This window comes from Anser brachyrhynchus, assembly GCF_964034855.1.
Source record: "Anser brachyrhynchus genome assembly, chromosome: 14".
Classification (NCBI taxonomy): domain Eukaryota; kingdom Metazoa; phylum Chordata; class Aves; order Anseriformes; family Anatidae; genus Anser; species Anser brachyrhynchus.
In genome coordinates, this window is record NC_137709.1 from 5912950 (window position 1) to 5934864 (window position 21915).

Genomic DNA, 21915 nt, shown 5'->3' on the forward strand with positions numbered 1-21915 from the left:
ACAAGGACAAGATGCAGGAGACAGTCTGATACAACAGCAGAGAGGCCACAGGGCTATGGCTAAGGGCAAGGACAATGACCAGCCTGATCTGATGTTGGGAGGGAGAGGAGGAGAGGAAGAGCCTTGGGACTGGCCTTGTCTGTACACGTGCTGACATGGCTCACTCAATACAGTCACAGAGATAAGGTCTCAGCCTGCTCTGGCACCAAGCAGAGATGAGCAGGACACGTTCTTACTCAGGCTCCAAGTGTGGGGCAAGGACATAACCACCTGTAACATCCTCAGCCTTGAGAGCGCCAGCTTGACCTGCCAGCCTCAGTACCAGCATGCAGGAAGTCCTAAGGCCTGGACCATCCCTGCCATGCCACATCAGGGCCCTGTAATACATGGGGCAGGGCTGGGGTGAACCCCAAGGAGGTGGCAGCCACCAGGTTTCAGTCCACCCCGCCTGCCACTGCTTGAAGAAGCCCTGATACACTTCACCAGAAAATGCCAATTAGCAATAAAGAGCCCTGATAACACTGTCATTCCACTGTGTCTCATCATCTTAGTGGACACATGCTCATGCCTTACGGGACATGTTTTGGTCTGTTGAATGGGCATCGTTTATATTTTTAAAACCTGAGAAGCAGCAAGCAGGTCTGTTATCGGTGCACTTTGCCTCTTGTTAACGTGTGCATGGACTTCTCTGGCTCAGAGCCCACAGCTCTGCTGCTGCTGAGAGCCCCAAGAGGCATACCCTACAGAGAGCTGCCAAGAGCTCCTTCTTGTCTCATCGCATTTGGCAGCAGGGAGATCTGAGTGGCTAGACTTAAGGAGTACCTGAATCCACCTTCTTTTCTGTGTCGGTTTTCTATCCTCTCAAATTCCTCAGATGCCAGAACCATCCCACTGTCTGTCTGATTGTCCTGGAAGGAAGCAACAGGAGTTATCAGTAACATCCCTGTCAACTGATCAAACTGGCAAGGGAGGAGGAATCATTCGGGAGATGAGATCATGTGCATCTGTGATGGGAAAAAGGAGTGGGGGCATTTTACTTCCAGAAAGACCATGGAGCATGCTGGTGATATTCTCAGGTGACTTCTTAGGTGCTTTTAAGCCACACACTCAAATGTAGGATTTGTGTGGGCAATTCAATGCTACTTTTGGGGAAAAAAAAAAAAAAAAAAAAAAAGAGTGCTCCCTGCCTGGAAGATGTATTACCATGAAACCCATGAGAGGCGAGATTTTCATCTGAGATTAATGGTATGATTTAAGTTTTGCAACCACAGGAGATGTAAATACCAGACCAGTTCACAGAAGCCAGGAGGGCTCCTACTGCACACTGCTGTGTTAGTCAGGATAGGGGAGCTCCAGGTGCAGACAAGCACTCTGAATTTATCTAGTCATGGCTGGATTTCAGTCTGCTTAACCAGGCTATGTTTACAAATTTGAGAAGGGTGAAGAGCAGGCTCTTCTCTGAGATCCTTTGTAGTCCTTGCTTGCAGATCTAAACCTCCCTATCTCACAGTCAGAGAGTAGGAGCTGTGTTATTGAAAAATCCTATGTGCCAGGTGAAGAAATGAATGTGCATAGGGCTGGACAGACTGAACAGGAATGACGCAGACAGACTGACATTAGATAGAAGTGATTTTCCTTCCATGATCTTAAAAGCAAATGTGTAAGGAAACAGCTGAACCTTTTTTCACCCCTCTGCTCAACCCCACTCAGATGCTACTCACCGGGTGTGCCTTGTACATTGTGTGTGTCATGGGAAACTCTTCAAAAGTCTTTATCCTGGATGGACACCTGATCTGATTTCCTCCCGTCAAACAACCAGGGAACGAGACGCAGTTGTAGTATCTGCCCACAGAAGCATACAGTATTCAGTAAAACCAACAGAACCAACGTCCTGAATAAACAGGAGCTGAATTCAACTTCCTCTCCCTGCAACCAAGGTATGCAGGGAGGTAAATAACCAAAATGGTGTGTTTTTGGAGGACAATATGGTCACCTTAGGCCTCTTGTCCCCCTCTTTCTACAGTAGGGAGCACCCAGACTTCCTGACTGCATCAGGCACTGATTATCTCTCCACTCTGGATAAGCAGAGTAATGCCATATAGATCCCAGGTGTCAAACCATCACAGCTCTCTGGAGATACGAAGCCTAGGCCTAACTGTCTGGTTTAGATAGGAACAGACTAGTTAGGATGAAGATCCTGCACTAACAGACTGGCAGAGACTCAGCTGACACCTTCTTTCCTCATCTACCTGATGAGCTGGGATGCCTTTGGTGGGTGGGATGTGATGCTCTGTAGTTCGAAGCAAGAGGAGGAATGTCAGGCTCAGACACTGGGGACTCTTGTTTCTCAGCAAAGGAAAGTGATTTTGTTTTTATGAGCAAGATACTATGGCCTAAGTGCTTGGATCACACCTGATCACCCCGGATTTTTCCAACTTCTCACTACTGGGTTCTCCTCATATCCCTCAAACTTCCTTACAGCTCAGGTCACTGGCTGCCCGCTGGCCTCCCTCAGCCCTTTTCACAGGGGATTCACCTTGCTGCTAGGCTGTGGCAACGTATCCTCATGTCAAAGTCCTCTTCATCTGAGTTTTGCTGGGCAGAGGAAGGCACCTGGCAGAAACCATCATCTTCTGAGCTGTGAGAGTCATTCAGTGGGATGTAATCCTTCCCTTCCTGGGAGGAAGAACAGTCAGTGGCTTTACAAGAAGGGGAGGTCTTTCCTGCTAGAAAGGGCTCTACAAACAGAAACTATCAGAGCTGGGGAAGAACATTCCTATTTTATGTCTTCTGTTTCTCTCAGACAAAATATCTGCCTGGAGATTTCTGTGCCCACTGAGTTACGTGTTTTTGAGCATTGCAGGTCCATGGAGGTGTGTGTGTGAGCAGGAAAACAACTCAGTCCGGTGGCACCTACACTTCTCCGACCTACATGGACAAAGCACAGTGACTTAGTCATGCCTGTGCTGGGATCCAGTGCTGAAAGGCTAAAATCAGAGGGGCAGGATAGGTCAGTACTCATTTTTAAGCATTTAGCTCTCATCTTCAGATAAGTTCTGATAACATCAAGAAAAAGTTAATAGCAGAGCTGCACATTCATTGCAGTTAGAAGTGCTGGTGAGTTACTGCATGGCAGTGATTAGTAATAGTTTCAGAGAATTGTGGATATCTGACTGCTGTAATGGAACGGTTGTTTAGTTCACATGGCCCTGACATTTAGATCTGAAGATAGAGTTTCAGAAACCTTGGTGAAGTCCGGGTTTTCATTATGCAGTCATGTGGGAGGCAGGAGTGCCAGGGCCTTGAGTCAGCTGAAAAATTTCAAATAATCATCTGGGGATTAGGATGGAAATGCTGGAATGACGACTGAGAGGGCACCCGCCCTGAAAGGAGTGGGGCTATTTTAGGATTCAGTGAGAAGGCTACTGTAGAAATACTGTCTCCAGTACCCCTGAGGGACACACTTGTCTGATCCAGGAAACACTGTCTCATCCCTTGGCCCATGCAAAGGCTTTGCATTGCCTGGGGCATCAGAGGAGGGCACAGTGGGGGAGCTAGCAGTCTGGAGCTGTACAGGGACACAGAGAGATTTTCACCTGCTGGACGTTTTCCTGAAGAAGGTTCCCCAGTATCTCCACCAGGTCGGAGAAAGTTGGTCTCTCCTTGGGATCACCATGCCAGCAGCTCAGCATGATACGGTAACTGCCGAGAAGAAACACTGGTTTTATACCACAGAAACCCCCTCCTACCCGGCTCTGCAGCTCCTACCCATGTGGTGCCTGCTGGCACAGTGTGTACTTGCAGTGTGGAGAAAAGCTTGGTACCCAGCACATTTTGTGCCATGGACCTACAGGAAGGGGGCTGCAATGTGGCTGGTTCATTTTGTGTTGAATAACTGTTAGCTCAGACAGAGCCAGTTTAGACACCTCAGATACCATCCGGAGCAGCAAAGCACATTGCCAGCTTACAGAACCATCCCAGAGAGGGTATGCAAGGGATTTGGTGTTCCTAGATAGCTCTGTCCTGCATTCAAACCCAGGAGAGGAGACGTTGGCTCAAACCCTGGCTGAAAAGTCTCTGCATCCCACAAAGGGGCCTGCCCTGCCCTACGCCGGGATCCACGAGGTATCCGACTCACATTTCTGCTGTGGCGTACTCTGGGGCTCTCATCCTGGTACCATCTTTGAGCCTCTGGCAGAACTCCTCGTTGATCTGGACTCCAGGGTATGGAGATGCCCCTAAAGGAGGTTTGAAGAGGGGTGAGGAAGCGGGAACATGAAGTGTGCCATCAGAAAACAGTCCATGTCCTGAGACTGCCCTTCCTCTCAAAACACATGGGAGCTGTGGTCACTTCTCATGCACAGCTCATGTCTTTGATGCTGCTTGAGACAGGCCCCTCTGCCTCAGTGGGGAGGAGGCTGCCTCCCATCACCCTGTTCACGGGTGGATATGGCCTTTATATTTCTTTTGCCCACACTGATGTCTTTCCCGTCACTCCTCAGACATGCTGCAGAGCACCAGGGCCTCCTGCACAGACTGACCCACCAAGGTGCTATGTGGGAGGAAGGTCCTGCCTCCCTCAGCAGCATGTGGCCCTCATTAGCACTCACCTAGTGAGAAGATCTCCCAGAGCAGGACCCCAAAGGACCAGACGTCACTCTGGGTAGTGTAGACCTTGTCGAAGATGCTTTCTGGAGCCATCCACTTCAGGGGCAGGCGGGCCTGCAGGAGGGAGACAAGGGGCACAATTGCTTATTCAGGAACCAGAGCCAATAGCCCTGATCCTCCTGATGGAGGAGCGGAGGTTTGGTTAGGCCAGAGGGAGGGACAAACACACTGAAAGAGTATAAGGATAGAATAGTTCTGAAGGGCTGAGGGGCAAAAGGGAGGAGATGGAAGCCTGGTGGTGGTGGACTGAACCTCCATTATTGGGCCAATGGTCCCTGGTCCCAGCCATGCAAGTGGTTCCACTCCTCCCTTTTTATCTTTTCCTCAGTTTATTCCATCCCCAGAGTAGTTTATCAACACCTCACCAGAGGCCTAATCTGTATAGGGTTTAAGAAGATGGCACTCACACTGCCCTTCCTGACATAGTCGGGGTCCTTGTAGATGTCCCGGGCCAGGCCAAAGTCGCAGATCTTTACCACGTTGTTCTCTGACAGCAGGATATTGCGAGCTGCCAGGTCTCTGTGGATGCACTGAAGGCACATGAAGAAGAAGGGGGCAAAATCAGAGGGACAGGAACCACCATCATAAAGAGCAAAGCACTCCCTACCCCTATCCTTCCCTTGCCAGCCTGATCTGTAATGGGGAAACAGTGGAAGCAGGGAGGAGCTCAAGACAAAAAAAATAAAAAGAGATAATTAAAGAGAGGATGAAATGCAAGAGGACTAAATTCCCATCCCTGCATTGCCTGAGACTTCTTGAGGGGCATGAGGCAGATCACTGAATCTTTCTGTGTGTCACCTGCAAAGTGGCTGCAGGCAGTTTTGTAGAGGTTTTGTAGTAGTTTTGCAGGGTTTTGTAGAGATAAATCACAAAACAAGTTCACACTGCAATACTAGAGATCGGAAACAGCCAGTCAAAGAGCCCGGCTATTCATGGGAGAGGCTCTGTGATTACACAGACGGACCTCACCAGGCCTTTTCTAGTCAGGCATACACAAAAGAAGAAAGGAGCACTGGAAAGGGCGAACTCACCTTTCGGGATGCCAGGAACTCCATGCCACGTGCTACCTGGAAGCTGTAGCAGATCAGGTCTTCCATAGTCAAGGGACTTTGCCACAAGTCATCCACTGCCCAGGAGTACAAGAAAATGGTTAGACAGTGAGTGGCCTCTTGTCCTCCTTGCCTCTCTCTAGGACTGCAGGCTACAAATAGCCCCTGGGTGAGATACAGCTAGTGCTTGGTGCTAACTGGAGAAACTCTCTCCCACCTACGATTTTCTGCCTAGGTGGCAGAAAGCACACAGCAGGAACCTATTCAAGTGTGAGGAGAATGAGTCCAACTTCCAGAATACTTCAGTAAAACATCTGGAAGGGACTTTGAAGGTCAGCTCATCATTCCTGCCCTAGGTAGGACCCACTGAGGAAACCCTTCAGTTCTTTCTTTAGGCTAAAGAAAAAATTTTAAGTGACTTAATCCTCCCCTTAGGGTTTCTAAAGTCTATTCCAAGAGACAACAGATGAATATAATAGCCCTGTTCAGGGAATTGCCACACAATAGTGGAGTCACCGGCGTTGAGGCTGGGTCCCAGCTGCCCACTGTCGTGCTCTCCCCATTCCCAAGTTAGGCAAGTCTGGCATTTTCTTGACGGACTAGGTGAGGAGCTACTGCCAAGGCTGGGGTATTACCTTCCTGGATCGGCTGTGCCGTCTGGCTCTTGTGCATCAGAAAGCGGTTGAAGATAGCACTGTCACTAGTCCTGGAACGACTCCTCCTGTCTGCTCTCACTGCCTCCACGATGGACTGGACCTGAATACGCAGCCTGGGTGACTTCTCCTAGCAAGAAGATCAAAACAAAAACCTCAGCAGGCAACACACAGTGCAGTTCCTGCGCCCATGAGCTACACATCCCGCTCTTAGACTGTAATTTTGGTCTGGAAGCACCTGTTCCCCACTTCAGACAGAAATTTCTTCCCTGATGTTACCCATGAGCCAACATCACTGTGTAAGGGTGACCTACTGCTAGACAGAGGGTGTCTTTGTCTCATTGTCGGGTTATGTTTCTGGTTGCATGTCTTCCTTCCCTAGCCATGGTACAAGTCCCTAGGGACAAAGGAGGTTACCTACCCTGTAAGGACTGAACCCTTCCCGCTTGGTCCGCAGGTAGTTGGAGAGGTTGCCATACTTGCAGAACTCAACGATAACCATGAGTGGACCTGACGAGAAGAAATCAAATGTCAGAAAGAGGCAAGGACTTGGAATAGTCAGAATCTGCCCCAATTCACGTTATACGCAGTGCTGCTATGCTGTGGCACCAAGGCTAAGCACACACATACACACTGATAACGTCCCCATGTGTCCCTGCAGTCACTCTCGTGGCCAGCAGAAACGGCACAGGGGATGACGCCCTGGGATATTTACCATTGGGTTTGGTACAGGCACCCAGCAAATTCACCACGTTGAGGTGATTCCCGATGTGAATGAGGATCTTCAGCTCTGACATCAGTGCCTTGTGCTCACTTGCGGTAGCTCCCTCTGGAAACACACAAACCACGTCATGATGATGCCTCCTTGCAGCTTTTTTGTGCCCCGTCTTAGCACAGTGTTAATGTGAGTCTTGCTGGGGAGGTTGTGACCCCAAAGCCTCGGTACATTTTGTTATTGCATGTTTCCAAATGAAATGGCAGAGCCTCCCAGGATCCCTGCTGTAATGCACAGGATGCATCCTGCAGGTGCAGGGACCCAAGCAAACACAACCTGCATCCAACAATTTTTTCCTTATAATAGTTGTGCAGAAAAAATATTACTCGAGGCTTACATACAGATGCACACATTTGAATCTCTGCCCTTTTAGCCTCCAAGCAGAGATAACGAGCTATAAAACTCTTTTAAGGAAAATTAGAAACAAAAAGACATTTGAGGCTTTTGATTGTGACTGAAGATAGGTGCTGCCTCAGATCTTTTTATAATTCCTCTCCCATAGCAAACACAGCATTGTGCCCCTGTCAGCTCTCTGTACTGCATTTTCTCTCTGACTGCCTAATTTGCAACAATTCTTGCTCCTCTGTTTTACTCTAAAGGTGCATTCTCTGTTTTTGTGTGCATTTTTCATACTTCTCTGCCTTCCCCATATGCGTTTTGCCTTACTTGGGAGTTTGCAAATTTAGTTTGAGAGAGAGAAACATCCTCCTGAGCTGCAGCTGGTGGGCCAGGTAAGAGCCATGCCTCAAAGGACTGTAAAACAGCCTTGTATGGCCAGGTTTCTCTCTGCAATTGTCATGCGGATCACCCGTCCACCTGCAGTGGTAAGTGCTCCCGAGCCAAGCCATGGTTCAGTTTCTACGTACAGGCCACTGCTGACTGGGGACTGCCTTGGTATTTTGTTGGTAGCCAAATTACAGGATAATGTTCTGGATGCCTGTCTGAAAGTGTGGCTTAAAATCTCACAGTGGATTGACCAGGCTTTGGATGCAAAGCCAATTCAGCCCTCCTAAGCTCCAGAGCTGTAATGTGCTTCTTTACCCGGCTCTGAACCTGGCCCATAAACATGAAATACAGGAACATTTTGAAGAAGGCAATTAGGAGCAACATTTTCTTTGGTGACCTGCCAGAGAGGGGCTCTGGATTCTTGTTCTTCCTTCGAGACAGATCTTACTCTTTGCCTTTGCAGACAGTTAAATTTCCTTGCAAGCTGAATTCCCCAGGTCCCTGCTATCTGCTCTACCACTTGCCTCCCAGTGCAGCTGGGTGGGGCTAAAGCATTCACGAAGGAAGGCCAAGAGGATCAGATGTGTAGAGGCCAAGAAGCCATAAATTAAAAGACTGGCTCCAGCTTCTCTCCCCTAGCTCAGTGCTGGCTCAAGCAGAAGCACCCAGGAGTGCTTAAGGGAGATAAGGCATTTGTTAAGGCCCTGGAAAATGTTTTATGCAAAAGTCAGTCATTTACAAGGTAGACTGTCTCTGGCACCCTTTATATCCACAAGGACTGCGTATTCTGCTTCGCTGTCCACATACCTTTCAGCATTTTGACTGCTACGGTCTCACAGCTGTTACTTTTATTGATTCCAAATGCTGATGCTTCCACCACCTTCCCAAATGCACCATGACCCAGGACTTTACCTATGGGCAAAAAGAGAGAGGCAGCATGAAGGAAGGCAGGTGCAGCACATGGAGAATGGGATGAAAAAACAAAAAACCCTACAGGAAACCATGGGATGAAGAAAGAAAAAGGGTTGTAAAGGAAAAGGAAGGAGTGCAACATATGCCCTTTCCAGGTGGCTGCTTGCTTTGGCGGTGAGAATAAGAGAGAGGATGAGGGGAGGAACTGAGACAGACCTGGCATGGACAAAGTGGAGGAAGGAAATGGCCCTGCAGAAGTGAGAGGCTGTTTGTTGCCCTCAAACAGGCCGTGTGGGAAAGGTAACTGCGACACCTTGCAGCAGAGCAGCCAGGGCTAACGTCACTGCTCAGTGCATCAAAGGCAGTCTGCAGCCCTTTTAACCCTCCCAGACAGAGGGAAGAGACTGCAGGTGGGTGTCTCAGCATGAGGAGGATAATGGCTGCGTTCCTGGTCCTGAACTCAGGGTACCTCCCGTGAACTGGGCTGCTGTGTCCTGATTGCCAGATGGAGAACGTAGGGGTGTGTGTGTGTGTTTTAAAGCATGCCCAGAGGTCTCATGGTCTCAGTGATGCCTGTGGGTATGGTGGGAGAGTCTGGGCTTACAGTTGGCTCAGACCTGCCAAAGAGACCCAAAGAGATTTTCCCAGGCACAAGTGGGCTTTAGGGACAGTACGGACAAGATGGGAAGCCTGAGACAGAGAGGAGGCATTAAATACACAAAATTGTGTAAGAAACCTGGAGGGTGAGTTTGAAGGGCTGGTGGGAAGCCCTGGGTGCAGCATGCAGTGGTGGGGATGGGGCTCAGCTCACCTAGGCGCAAGCGGTCTCGGGGGAATTCCCACTTGCTGGAATCATAGGGCAGGTACTCGCACTGCTCCTCCAAAGGCACCTCGCCGGGGTCCATGATGATGGAGAGGTAGCCAGTCTTGATGTCTGCATGGGCAGGCTGTGGGGATCAGCCAACACAGCGGGTGAGGAGATGCCTCCTTTGCCTGCCTCAACCTGCTTTCCCCTGGCAAAGGCCATTCCCTGTCCCCGTCTTTACTACAGCCCTTACGCGCCCCGGCAGAGAGACAACCACATACCCTTTTGATGTTACAGAAGATGAGGATAAGGAGGATCCAGAAGAAAACAGCGATGACCCCAGTCCCAATCAGGATGACAATCTCCACATTGGTCCTGTCATCAGAGCCTGTGGGATGGGAGTGAAATTGCAGATTCAGAGATGCCCGTTCCCTACCCCAGCTCGGCTGTCCCATTCAGGATGTGGAGAGACCAGGGAGGTGTGTTTCCCCTCATGCTAAGCCTGTCTGAGCAGGCTGACTTTGAGAAGAGCAGAGTAGCTTGACGCTTCCCAAGCTAAACATCCTCTGGACTACAGGTGCCCTAAGGGGCTTTCACTGCCCCCCTGCTGCCTGGTATCACAGGGAAGAGGCATGGGACCTTGGACACACTCCTGTCAGACGGTTTCATCCCCAAGGGGTGTTGTGGCTGCTGGTACCTTCTACGGAGACACTGGCCGAGGAGTTCACACAGCCCTTGGCGTTGCAGACGCTGCAGAGGTAGAGCCCAGCATCCTCCTCCCTCACCCTCTGAATGCTCAGCCTCTGGTTGAAGTCCGCCAGGTCGATCCCTGTAAGGCAGGGAGGGTTATGGTGGTCACTCACAGGAAAGGAGGATTCATATATTGAACTCATTGAGGCTGAAAATAAAGCTTCTATTTTTTGGCTGTTTTATTTTAGATGACAGAATGAAATCGTGCCGGCTGGCAGAGGATCTCCTCTGGGGCCTTACAGACCAAAAACTACCCTGGAGAGGCCCTCCTCAGGCGGTGTATGGAGGGAACGAAACCCCTACAGACATTGCTGGATGGCAACAGTGCTCGGGCCATCCGGATGGTGTGTCAAGCTCTGCTTCACCTCCAGGGCCTGTTCCTTTCCCTCTGCAATGTGCCCGGATACTTCCCATGTTCCTTCCATAGGTTATGGGTTGGTCTCTGCCTTAGCAGAGATGCCCAGCACTGAGCTGAGTGTAAGAAGGAAAATGATGCATCTCTTTGCTCTCTGAATGTACATGTGCACAGACAGTGCTGAGCCAGGCCCTAGGGCAACGACTCAGACAGTGAGCATGCATCAAACCAGGGCAGAATACGACTAAAACAGAGTTCAGACAATTCAGAGAACCAGGTGCCTTTGCCTGGTCACAGCAACTCCCAGAACCCAGCAGTGCTGAGTTCTCTGGCCACCGGACATGATGCCCTGCCTTTGATTCATCCCCACCCCACTGTACCTGACACTTCTTCCACCAGTTTCTCGTCTTTGTACCAGCTGATGTCAGGAACGTGGTTGCCGTCCACCTTGCAGCGCATCTCTATGGAGTCGCTGACATTCACCCAAATGTCTGTCAGGTTCTGCTTGAGGCGAGGGATCTCCAGGGCTGGAGGAGCAGCACAAAGAGGAGGGGAAAACGGGAAACGGATTGATCAAAAGAATTCATAGCGGGCTTTGGGTGTCTAACCCCTGCTTGCATGGCTTCTCCCAGGGATGGACTGGGAAGCTGACTGCAGCAAGAGCACCAGCTCTCCTCCGTCACTCCCACCCGCCCTGCTGACCCTCACCCTGCACAGAGATGTACTTCTTGTGGCAGTGCTTCTCCCGGGTCTTGCGGTTCTGCACCTCACACACGTAGTCTCCCTCCTCGCCCAGGGAGATGTTGGGGATGGTGAGCAGCAAGGTCGCGTCGTTGGAGTCAGGCTGAAAACGCAGCTCCCCTTGCATCTTGGTGGCATAGTGGTGGACGTTCTTGCAGTCCAGCACGAGGGGATTGCCCTCCTCATCGTGGAGCTTGGAGAGGTTCAGCCGATACCACTGCAGATTCTCGTAGGTGTAGTTGTCTGCATTGCAGCTCAGCTGGAGGTCTTGTCCCTCTATGGGCTCTTCCGAGGGCTGGGATTCAATCTCGAACCCATCTGGAATAGCTTTCAGGAAGGAAATGAACATGTGGATGAGTTTTCTTGGCTCAACTACCAGGCGCATTGAATTTGTCTCCTTGGGCTCAGCTCTCTAAGACCCTGCTGTCCTCAGTGGTTGCAGGTATTCACCTGCCTCCACGAAGGCTGGTGGCTGCTGACAGCACGGGTACTGCCTACGAGGCTTCTCGGGTCTCTCTAGACAGGCCCGAAGATAAGCCTCTGCCCACTGCTGTGCCCCTGCTGAGTTCCCTGTCCCCAGCAGGAACAAACGGGCTCCTGCCAGCACAGGGTACTGCTGGCAGGAAGCTTATGTGCCCCCATATGGGCCAAGACCCCAGCCCCCGCTGCTGGGCTCCAGCTCCTACAAACTTGGCTTTCTCCCACCACCAAAATCTTGTGGGGACCGTGCCAAGGGCTGGGGCCAGAAGGACCCTGCCTGGGAGTGGTTCTGGCAGTGCCACTAGAGGATGCTCTTGGACCAGGCACATCCCCTAAACGTAGCCACACCGGCTCATCTCCAGATCTGAGTGCATTATCTGCTGCCAGGGCTCCAAGCTTTTGCTGCTTAGCAGAGATGTGGGGCACCCCTGCTTTCCTGCTGCCTTCCTGGTCACTGTGTAAGGTGCTGCGTGTGAATGAGAGGATCTGGCAGGTTTAGGGACCTGCCTGTTCCAGGCAGAGAGCCCAGCTGACACGTGTGGAGGGGACATGCACGGTACTCACTGGTCACGTAGAAGTAGATCAGCCGCTCGTCTCGACCCACTTTGTTAGAGGCGATACACTTGTACATGGCTGAGACGTTGGCCTCCTGGATGGCCAGTTTGCTGACTGTCTGGTGGGGGAAGAGAGCATCAGAAGAAGTTAGGAAGGATGAAGGGGAAGAGAAAAGTAGGATCAGCGCTGCTCTCTGGCAGGCAGCAAAACACACAACAAGCCTGGCCCCAGAGAGCAGCTGTACCTGGAAAAGGGTTATGCAAAAATAGGCTTTTGTGTATTTCAAGCCTCATCTGCTGGCTCTAGCAGCAGCAGTGTGGTTTTATCCCCAATTTCTGCTCCTTTTCACAGTGTCCAGCCAGTGTGGATGCACGTCCATGGGAGCAAACTGCTCGCTAAGCCCCTCTGGCCACCACAGGGACAGGCCTGTGCCCCGCACGGGAGACATGAACGTGATGAGGGGATGGCTAAGCTCCTGCCAGCCTTTCTGACAGTGGGGAGAGAGGGAAGGGACACAGAGACTGTGATTCCCTGAGCCCTCTGCAGTTAGTTAGGTGACTGCTCAGGGTCCCACAGAGTTCAGTGGGATTTACAGGTACTTACAGACCCGTTACTCCTCCTTTTATCCACAAGTGGAAATCAGCCCTCTGGAAGCATCCCAGCCCTCGCCACTTCAGGAAGAGCTGTCATCTTCTCCCTTTACATTCCAAGTGTGTATAGACACAATCCTAAAAGCTTCCTCATCTGTCCTTCCAGCAAGACATGACTAAGGCTGGGCAAACAGCCTGGCTGCTGTCCTGGGAGCTCGGTCCCAGGAGATGCTGCCTCCAAAGAAGCCAGGAAAGGCGGTGAGGGAGTAAGGCGGCTCTCCTCCTCCCAGCTCACACTGCACACATGCGAGCTGCCAAGTATGCTACAAGCACTCCCCTTAGAGGAGATCTGCAGTTTGAAGCACAGGTTTCTCCTTCTCCCCCGCAGTTAAATGACAAGGTAATTACACTCAAAGATCCCTCTAATGGGGCAATGTTTAAAATGCAAAAGATTTATTTCCTATAGGGAAAGTACTTCGTCTTTACTATTCATCCCGTACACTTTGGAAGGGATTTTAATTCGAAGTGGCAATATATTAGCTTGTGTAAATCAGAAGGAACAGTCATTCACTCAGTGCATATTCATTACAGCTGAAGTGACCTTATTACTAGCACTTTTGTATGCTGCCTTTTCTGTTTCCTGGGAATATTCAATACAGCTGAAGTGACCCCACTGGTGGCACTTCTGAGTGCAGCCTTTCGTGCTTCTTGGGGATTTTCCCTCTAATGGGTACTGTTACATTTAAACTGGGTTTGGTCTGCATTTGGCATCATCCTGCCATCCAGAGTGCGTGGCCATGCACTGCACGCATGGTGGCTCCTTCTGGCCGTTATGGGCAGAATATAAACCAGGAGCAAGATGGTAAAAACCAGAGGAAGATGGTAAAAGACAGGTCAGAATGGAGGAGGACAGGGAGAGAAAGCAGATCTGGGGACATAGGGGAAGAGCTCTCCTCTCCTGAAGCTCTTGCACATCCCTGGGCTGCACAGCCCGAGTGGGACCTGCAGGGCAGTTAGCACCTAACAGACTGGGAATGAGGACATGCTGTGGAACAGGAGGAAGAGGGAAAGAAAAAAAAGAGGGAACACAAATGCGGGAAACAGCAAAAGATCTAGAGAGACAGAAGAACCAAGATGAGAGTCACACTGGGAGGGGGACACAAGGTCGTCTCACCCAGGAGCTCCCAGCACCCCTGCCCCCTTCCCCAGGGGACGCTGATCGCTGCCTTTCCCTTCGGCTGCTCTGGGAGGAGCAGCGTCTGCCCCTGCCACCCTTTTGGCAGAGTGACGAACTCCCGGCCAGGCCGGGGAACGGGAAGTGCCTTTGGAGGTGTGTAGGAAAACAGGAAGTGACTTTCGGAAACGGGGGCCCATTTGTTTGTTCTGCATCCCTCTGCGAGCAGCCGGTGCCCGACACCAGCGGGAACAGGAACCCTGCCGCAGCACAGGGCACAGGCCTGACACTTGCGGCTACCAGAGAGACAGAAAGAAACAGGCAACGAGCACTGTCCAGCTGTTTGCAGGTCACACACCGTGACAAGGCAGAGATGTTCTTTCCAGAGAGGAAACAGTGTGATGGAGAAGTGGGTTCTGCAGGGCACACGTGTGCTCTCCCTCACAAACCTGCAGCGGGTGGACGCCAGCATCTCCGTACCACCCTCACCCCACGAGGAAGGGGACAGCTAGATGAAATGCCCTGCCACACACACGGATGTTCCCGAGGCCGGAGATTTCCTGGTCAGCGTGTGGCTCCTGCTTTCCCTTCCCAGTTATGCGGGCTGCTCTTTGGATCTGGCTCTCCCAAAACGGCTCAAGCAGGAGGACTCAGAAATGCCCCCGGGAGCCCCCCCAGCCTCACCCCCACGCCCTCCCCAGCTGGGTGCCCCGAGTTCAGCAGTGATCGGTGTGATCTCTCCTCTGCAGTCAGCCCCCGTGGGAGCCTCTCTGGACGCAGGGAAATTTCTCACAGACGACAGCTCTCCCTCGCCCTGGGGCTGCCTGGTACCGCAGAGCCCCAGAGCCGGGGATGGCTGCTGCTGGTTTACTTTAGAAGCAGAGGTGTGACGCACTCCCCAAATCCGTCTCTGCCAGGTTCATTTCCAGGCCACTTTTGCTGGCTGATAGCGATGGACGCCACCAAGACTCCCGCTCCCTGCTCTAGGATGGGCCTGGGGCTGCGGCCTCACCTTGTTCCGTCCCTCCACGAACTCCACCCAGGTGTCGATGCTCTCGATGGGGTTTACTGCATCCTGCTGCGACACGTCTTTCCAGTCCTTGCACTCGGGCATCCGGTCTCGCTGGTGGCGTCTTGCTGCCCGGTGCCTGCTATTGCTAATCCAGCAGCGAGGGAGGAACAGGGGAAAGAGAAGAGAAATGGGGAGAGGGTCAGCTGGGAAGAAGGCAACAAAAATAGCTTTGTGTCTGAGAACCAGTGCTCCTATTCTCTGACTGCAGAATTTCCTGGGTCTCTTAATTACGTGGTCCTAAAGTGCCTTATAAGAGTGCTCTGCAGTCACTAGTGAGGCAAATTTTATCTACAGATACGAAAATTGAAGCAGGGACCAGATACTGGTGTCCCAGGCAGTGCCTTCACCCTCAGGCCGGTGGTTTCAAAATTCACTGCTAAGGATGGAGATAGGAAGGAGAGAAAACTGTTCATGTGTGCCTGGGGCAGTTCCTGATGCCACTCTGCTCAACAACGAGACTTGGGGCCTGGCTGGGGCTGTGCGTCAGGGATGTCACAGCCCGGCTGGGTGCTGGCCTGGAGAGTAGAGTGTGCAGCACCTGAGGGTGTACCTCCTACCCCAGATCCCACAAAAGCTGGGAGGGAAACATCCCAAGGAGAGATGCTGCTGGCATCTCCTGAGGACATGGTGACACCTCTTTGGGGCTGAGGCAGGCGGGCAGGGAAGAGAACCCAAATCTGTCAAAGACCCAAGATGCTGCAGCTTGTAGGGTGCTTCTGCTTCAGGTGGAGCAGGGAGGTGGGAGGGTCTGCCCAAAATCCAGGGAGGGAGGTGAGGAGGGAAAAGGCTCGCAGTGGCAGAGAGGCAGGGGGGAGCTGAACACCCAGGAGCAGGGGCAAGGGCGCGCTGCTGGCGGTGCCGGCAGAGTGCTCAGCGGGGCGAGCACACCGGTGAGTTGTGTAAACAACAGGAAGCCAGAAAGAAGCCTCCTGCATCCTCTGTAGCTAAGCTAGGCAGAAACACGGCGGCCTTGGGAGACACTGCTCATAATTCATGGGCCCCTCTGCTTCCTGACAGGGCCATGGTGTGCTCGCATGCAATGGAGAGCACTCTGGTGTCCCTGGCTCGACAACAGCCTGCACAGGGCCGCAGGACCCGGCTTCCTCCAGGCAACCTGATGTCCTCTGCCCTGACTGCTCTGGTTACAACTCTCCGGCATCCCTTTTCCCTCTTCCTGCAAGGCCACAGCTAAAAAATACCACTGGAGCCCTGCCTTGTGCTGCCCCCGCTTCCTGGGGAACAGGCAGCGGGCACGCACCCTTCCTGCCTATCCGTCGGTGCTGCCGGCACCAACACCCTCTGGGCGAGCTGCCTGGCAGCTGGCAGAGAGCTGGCACTTCCCCTGGGTTCTGCACTCGTACAGCACAACTCCCCTGGCTTCTGCAGCAGCTCCGACCCCCTGCCTACCAGTGCTTTTGCTTCCATCACCCAGCAGAAGATGAAGGACCAAAAAACCACAGGGACCTGAGGGCAGGAATGGAGCAAGCCCCAGCTGCTGTCTCAGGGTCTCACCAAGGGGCTGTGATAATTTCTCCTACAATCTGCCTCAGTTTCCCCATTCGCACAGCCCCTGGCAGACAGCCTGAGGGAGCTACAAGCTTTGTCACCAGTCAGTGGGTGTTGCTGCAGGTGCTGTGAGGTGTGGCTGGGCCATGGACATCCCCTGCCGGACACAGATGGCTGGGGGGGCAGGGGAAGCTGCGGAAACACTTGGTGCCTGGGACCAGCCAGGCTGGGCCGAAGTCCCACGGGCAGCACAGCAAGCAGCTCTGGTGCAATCCATTCCACCTCTCTATGGGGCAAGTGGGTGTACGGCACTCCGAGCTGCTGCTATCCTCCTCTTGCCACATCATGGCTGGAAGGACAATAGTGAAATAGGGTCTGGGATACAGCCAGGGTCGCGGGGAGCCCATAACCGGTGCTGGTGGCCTGGCAAGGATGCGGGTGCTGGGAGAAATGGCACTTACAGGCTGCGTCGAGAGAACATCCGACAGGGCATCCACGGCCTCCACTGCCACTGGATCACCTCCGGTGCTGGGATGCCATAGACTGTGCAGGTGAGGGCCTGGGGGCTCCTCCGGGAGTAGATGCTTGGGGAAGAGGCTTCCTTCTCATGGATGCGTGGAGGAACTGCAAGAAGAGAGACACAGTGAGGGGCCCTGGGCTCAGCTGCTGCATCCCCAGGCCGCGCACAGCCCTCCCCAGGCCTGTCTGTAGAGAGACCAGGCATTAAAGGACTGTGGCTCTCAGGGCAGCTCCTGAGGAGCTCAGACGTGTAAGGCAGAGCAGGTTATACTTAGGCAGATTCAAATGATGGCATTTCTCCTTCCTCTGCGGGGCGTGACTGTCTGGATACTGCAGCACTCCCAGTGCTGCCTAGCAGCCCCCAGCACAAGGTTACAGAGCCTGCTGGAGACAAATCCCCAGGCAGCAGTGCCCTTCTACTGCTTCTTGTGCTGGCCCCTGATTCCTGCACGACAGCAACCAGTTTCCACCAGAGGAAAGCTCCCCAGGAGCCATGGGACAGCCAGGGAAACTGTTCCAGCTGCAGGCTCCACGTGGGTTGCAGCTGCCGTGCTCTCAAGTCCCCATCAGTTAGGATCACCTTCAGCAGCAGCCCCAGCTGCTGTTTGTGAAACGCCCTGAGCAAGGACATACCCTGCCAAGAGCAATGCAGCCAGGAACAAAACTTGAGTGTCCTGATTCCCACTCCTGCGCTGCATCACCCAGGCCACAAGGATGCAGCCCTGCTGTAAACAGAGCATCCCTCAGGAACTGGCACAAGATGATGTAGGTACCAACTGCTTTAGGAAAGCAGCAGGGGCTTGGTCTTGGAGCACACCAAAGGCCAGGGCCATGGGCTCAGTGCTCTCCCCCTGGCCCTGGCCCCCTCCCTTACCGTTGACGATTAACTGGAGGCTGATGTGCTTCTCCAGCCCTGCCAGCCTGTTCCTCAGAACCAGCGTGTATGTCCCAGCGTGCTGCTCCGACACATCCTTGATCTGCATTGAAGATTGAGATTGCTTGGGAATTAGCTTCCCGTCCTTGTACCTGCGGGGAGGCAGAGAGAAAATGCAGCCACGGAGAGGAAGTGTCCCACCGGCAGCCAGGCAGGGGCTTGCTGGTCCCCACCAAAGCACGGTCCTCTCTGGAGGGTCCCCTGGGCCTTCCTCAGACCTGAGTTACGGGTCTGCACATTGTCCTTCGTGGATGTGTGTGAGGTTGGCAGTGTTGTGACTTAGCCTCAGGCACGGCTTGGGCGCAAAGCTCCCAGCTAGCTCTGGAGGAAGCTCAGCTTGATGCAGGACACAATCCCTCTCTCTTGCTCCTCTGGGCAGCTGTGACTCCTGCTGCAGGGGCATGAGGGGGCAGCTCCTGTGGGAGCTCCATGTGGCCTCTCCAGACAGCACAGAGCTGCCAAACCAGGCCAATACCTTTGCTGCTTCTCCCCCATACCTCACATCCTCACCCCTCAAGCTGTGCTGCTGAGAGCTAGGGCAGGTCAACCATGGGGAAATACCCCAGGAACATGGGCAGCCCTCCATGGGTGGAAAAAGGTGACATTTGGGACAACCTTGGCCTCAGAGAGAACTAGCAAGGAGGCCAGGCTAGGCTTTCCTCTTGGGTAGGGGGAAGGAGAAGAGAAGAGGAGAGGAGAAGGTGTCTTGGGCCAAGAAAGGTGCGTTACCACTGGAAGTCTGGTGGGGGGTAAGCCACGACTTTCACCGGCAGCTTCACAGCTTCGTCTCCTGCAGTGGCTTCTATCACCGGGCCCTTCCTCCACTCCACGTTGATGAAGGGCTTTTCTGCAAGAGAAGAGGTGAGTATGGAGGAGGAGGCACAAAGAGTCGGGCCGTCACCAAGCTGTGTGCTTCCCACAGGATCAAACAGCAAGGACCAAGGCCAGCTGGGGCACTGTAGCAGAACAGGCAGAACTGACTTTTGCTGCTGTGATGATGAAGTCAAAATAACTGAAATCTGCTATAGTTCCCTCCTCTCCATTCCTGTTCCCAGCAGAGCCCCTGTTGCTGGAGCAGAAGGGGACAGAGGGATGGGTGCCAGGCAGGGCCACCAGCACAACGCTGCAGCTCCGGCAGCTGATGAGCTGCCTCTGCCCCTCTGCTGGAAGCCATCAGGGCTGCAGGGAGGCTGGGCTGACCCCGACCTTTCCACTGCCAGGAGCAGGCTGCCCAGTGCTGATGGTGCCTTGTGTGCCTGGAGGTGACACAGTCTGTGCAGCATGCCTTCCTGCTGTCATTTGGGCCAATGTGGTGTTTGCATTTCTCCTTCTATCACCATTGGGGCATCCTGCTGAGTGTGACTGTGCTCCCAGTGTGGTGCTAGAGCGCAGAAGGGCTGAGGAACTGGGAGAAAGCTGGGTCTCACTAAAGCAGGGTGGGATGGAAACGCAGGAGCCCCACTACTAAGCACTGGGCCAAGCCCTTCCTAAAAGATGTGGAGATTACTCTGCCTGTGGCTTGGCTCTGGCCATGGCTCTGCGAGGGAGCAGAAGGCACCTTACCGTGCACAATGACGTCGGTGCTCTCCTCCAGCATCTGGGCGCCGTTGGTGGCAGTGCACGTGTACTTGCCCAGGTCCTGCTGGCTGACATTGTGCAGGGTCAGGATACTGGAGAGCTCCGTGTGCGTCTGCAGGGACCGGCGCTCCGGCTCTATCACTGCTCGCTGTGTCTGGTGGGAGATTGCAGAGAACAGGGCGTGAAAGGTATCAAAGGGATAGGGTTGTGCAGGCGGGATCCTCATAAATGCATTTCTTGCTGTCCAGTGTTTGTCTCTCCCCAGAAAGGCATCTCCACCACTGACTGCAGATGGGAAGGCAGTGAGCCCTGTGTGACTGACTGACCAAGGCTGGGTAAGAGTTTAGCACAGGTTTTGCTCTGATCCGCAGCCCAGGAACTAGGTTGGAGCCATGTACGTATGTGAACACCATAATGCCCTTGGGGAACTCCCTTGTTTCGCTGTTCACAAGAGCCAGACTCTGCCACAGAAGGAAAACACAGGGGGAAGGGATCCTCTTGCAGGCTCTTGCTAAACCTGGGCTGTGAGACTAGAATAGCTCCTGTCTATCCAAGCCACGGATGCTTGGTCTGTATATACACTGGTGGAAGTGAAGCCAGTATTTGCCCTGCCAATGATGCCAAGAAGAACAGTGAATGTGCAGGACGGGACAACTCAGAGGGAAGTGTTTAAGTGCATGGGGAGCCGCCCTGTTTGCCAGTACCTGTTTGCCAGGGTAAGTCCACTGGAAGCGGACACCAGAGTTGAACTCGGCCCATACTGTGCAGTTCAAGACCAGCTTCTCTCCCACGAGCAGCTCCATGGCTTTCTTGGGGTACAGCTGGATGTCGTACAGTTCACTCCCTGATGCAGAAGAGGCAAGGAAAAGACATTTCTGATCTATTGATTCTTTGAAGTTGGGATGTGTCTCAGAAAAGCAGTGCAAAACAGAAAAGCAACCTGGGAATCTGCAGCTCGGACTGTGCAGTTACAGGAGGCTTGGGCATGAACTCGTGCTGCTGAGTGTATCTCAGCATGGCACACAGCAGAGTCTGTGGAGCTAGACAGGGCCATAACAACCCCATGAACTACACCAGAGGACTGCAGACCGTCCCCCTGCGCTTTCCCAAACCTTCACCTGCTATATGGATGATGAAGAAGTTGGATTTGAAGACCTTCTTGTCAATGACAGTCTCGCACTGGACGAACAAGGAGTCCCTGATCAAGTGCGTGGGTACCTGCACACCTTTCTTGTTGTCCCAGAAAACGCTTTTCCTGTCGGGGTGGATGAGGGAATTTTGCTGGAAAAAACAACATGTTTGCCAAGTGAAATGAGAGGGTAACAACATTCCCACCCCACCTCTTCCAGGCTTCATGCTGGCTAACACCTCCCTTTGGTGGAGCGAAATTATGCAGCATCACGCTATGCTGGCCTCCTGCTCCCTCCCCCAGAGGGTTTGTCATCTAGGAATTGCAGCCTCCCCTAAACCCCAAGCGGCTGTATCCTGCGCTGCGAGCCTCCCCATCCGCACAGCAGGCCAGAAACTTCCAGGAATGGAAACTGATAGTGATAGCTAAGGAAACTGATGCCGATGTCCCAAACATCAGCCCAATTGGGGTGAGGGCTGACCTTGGGTAGTGTCCTTCCCGGGCAAGGGAAAGGCCCCTGGCCCCTGGAGTGTCCCTGGAGGCCTTTGTACAATAGTAACACTCATCCTGGAAGGATGTATTTGCATTGTAAAAAGAAAAAAAAAGGTATAAGCAAGCTGATAATAGAGTTGTTTTTAGTGAACAGCCCCAGAGAGCCGCAGCCTTCTCCCCATGGGGATGCTGACCACCTAGGGGGTTTGCAGATCACAGAGACCGGAGCAAAGAGGCAATGCTATGGGATTAAAACAAAGCCCTGTTTTGTTTCATAGAGCTTCAGGGAAGAGGAGCAAGGTTGGCAGGAAACCCACAGGATCTGCCCAAGGGAACTGGACAACACCGCTTCAACCAGCAAATAAAATGAGGAAACCAGTGGCTTGTACTTTCCATGGAAAATGTATCCCATGCATTTTCCATTTCTGGCAGTGCCTGTCCTGCTTCCACTC

The 21915-nt window shown here is 52.9% G+C and overlaps 1 protein-coding gene across 3 annotated transcripts in view; it reads right to left on the minus strand.

The window, feature by feature from the left end:
- Positions 1-21915, minus strand: part of FLT4 (fms related receptor tyrosine kinase 4) — a 56934-nt gene that overhangs the window by 4593 nt on the left and 30426 nt on the right. For 2 of the 3 annotated variants that reach the window (XM_080555098.1, XM_080555097.1), the window contains exons 5-29: positions 20961-21123; positions 20547-20686; positions 19828-19996; positions 18994-19111; positions 18205-18356; positions 17273-17435; positions 15246-15390; positions 12479-12587; positions 11402-11761; positions 11074-11220; positions 10286-10417; positions 9870-9976; positions 9595-9730; positions 8679-8783; positions 7086-7199; positions 6792-6880; positions 6353-6500; positions 5700-5794; positions 5076-5198; positions 4611-4722; positions 4139-4238; positions 3597-3702; positions 2537-2676; positions 1722-1842; positions 823-908 (exon numbers count right to left, since the gene is read on the minus strand). In XM_080555098.1, coding sequence (XP_080411224.1) covers positions 823-908; positions 1722-1842; positions 2537-2676; positions 3597-3702; positions 4139-4238; positions 4611-4722; positions 5076-5198; positions 5700-5794; positions 6353-6500; positions 6792-6880; positions 7086-7199; positions 8679-8783; positions 9595-9730; positions 9870-9976; positions 10286-10417; positions 11074-11220; positions 11402-11761; positions 12479-12587; positions 15246-15390; positions 17273-17435; positions 18205-18356; positions 18994-19111; positions 19828-19996; positions 20547-20686; positions 20961-21123 — 3380 coding nt within the window. The remainder of the gene's footprint in view (positions 1-822; positions 909-1721; positions 1843-2536; positions 2677-3596; positions 3703-4138; positions 4239-4610; positions 4723-5075; positions 5199-5699; positions 5795-6352; positions 6501-6791; positions 6881-7085; positions 7200-8678; positions 8784-9594; positions 9731-9869; positions 9977-10285; positions 10418-11073; positions 11221-11401; positions 11762-12478; positions 12588-15245; positions 15391-17272; positions 17436-18204; positions 18357-18993; positions 19112-19827; positions 19997-20546; positions 20687-20960; positions 21124-21915) is intronic. The other variant, XM_080555099.1, reaches the window with a different exon arrangement.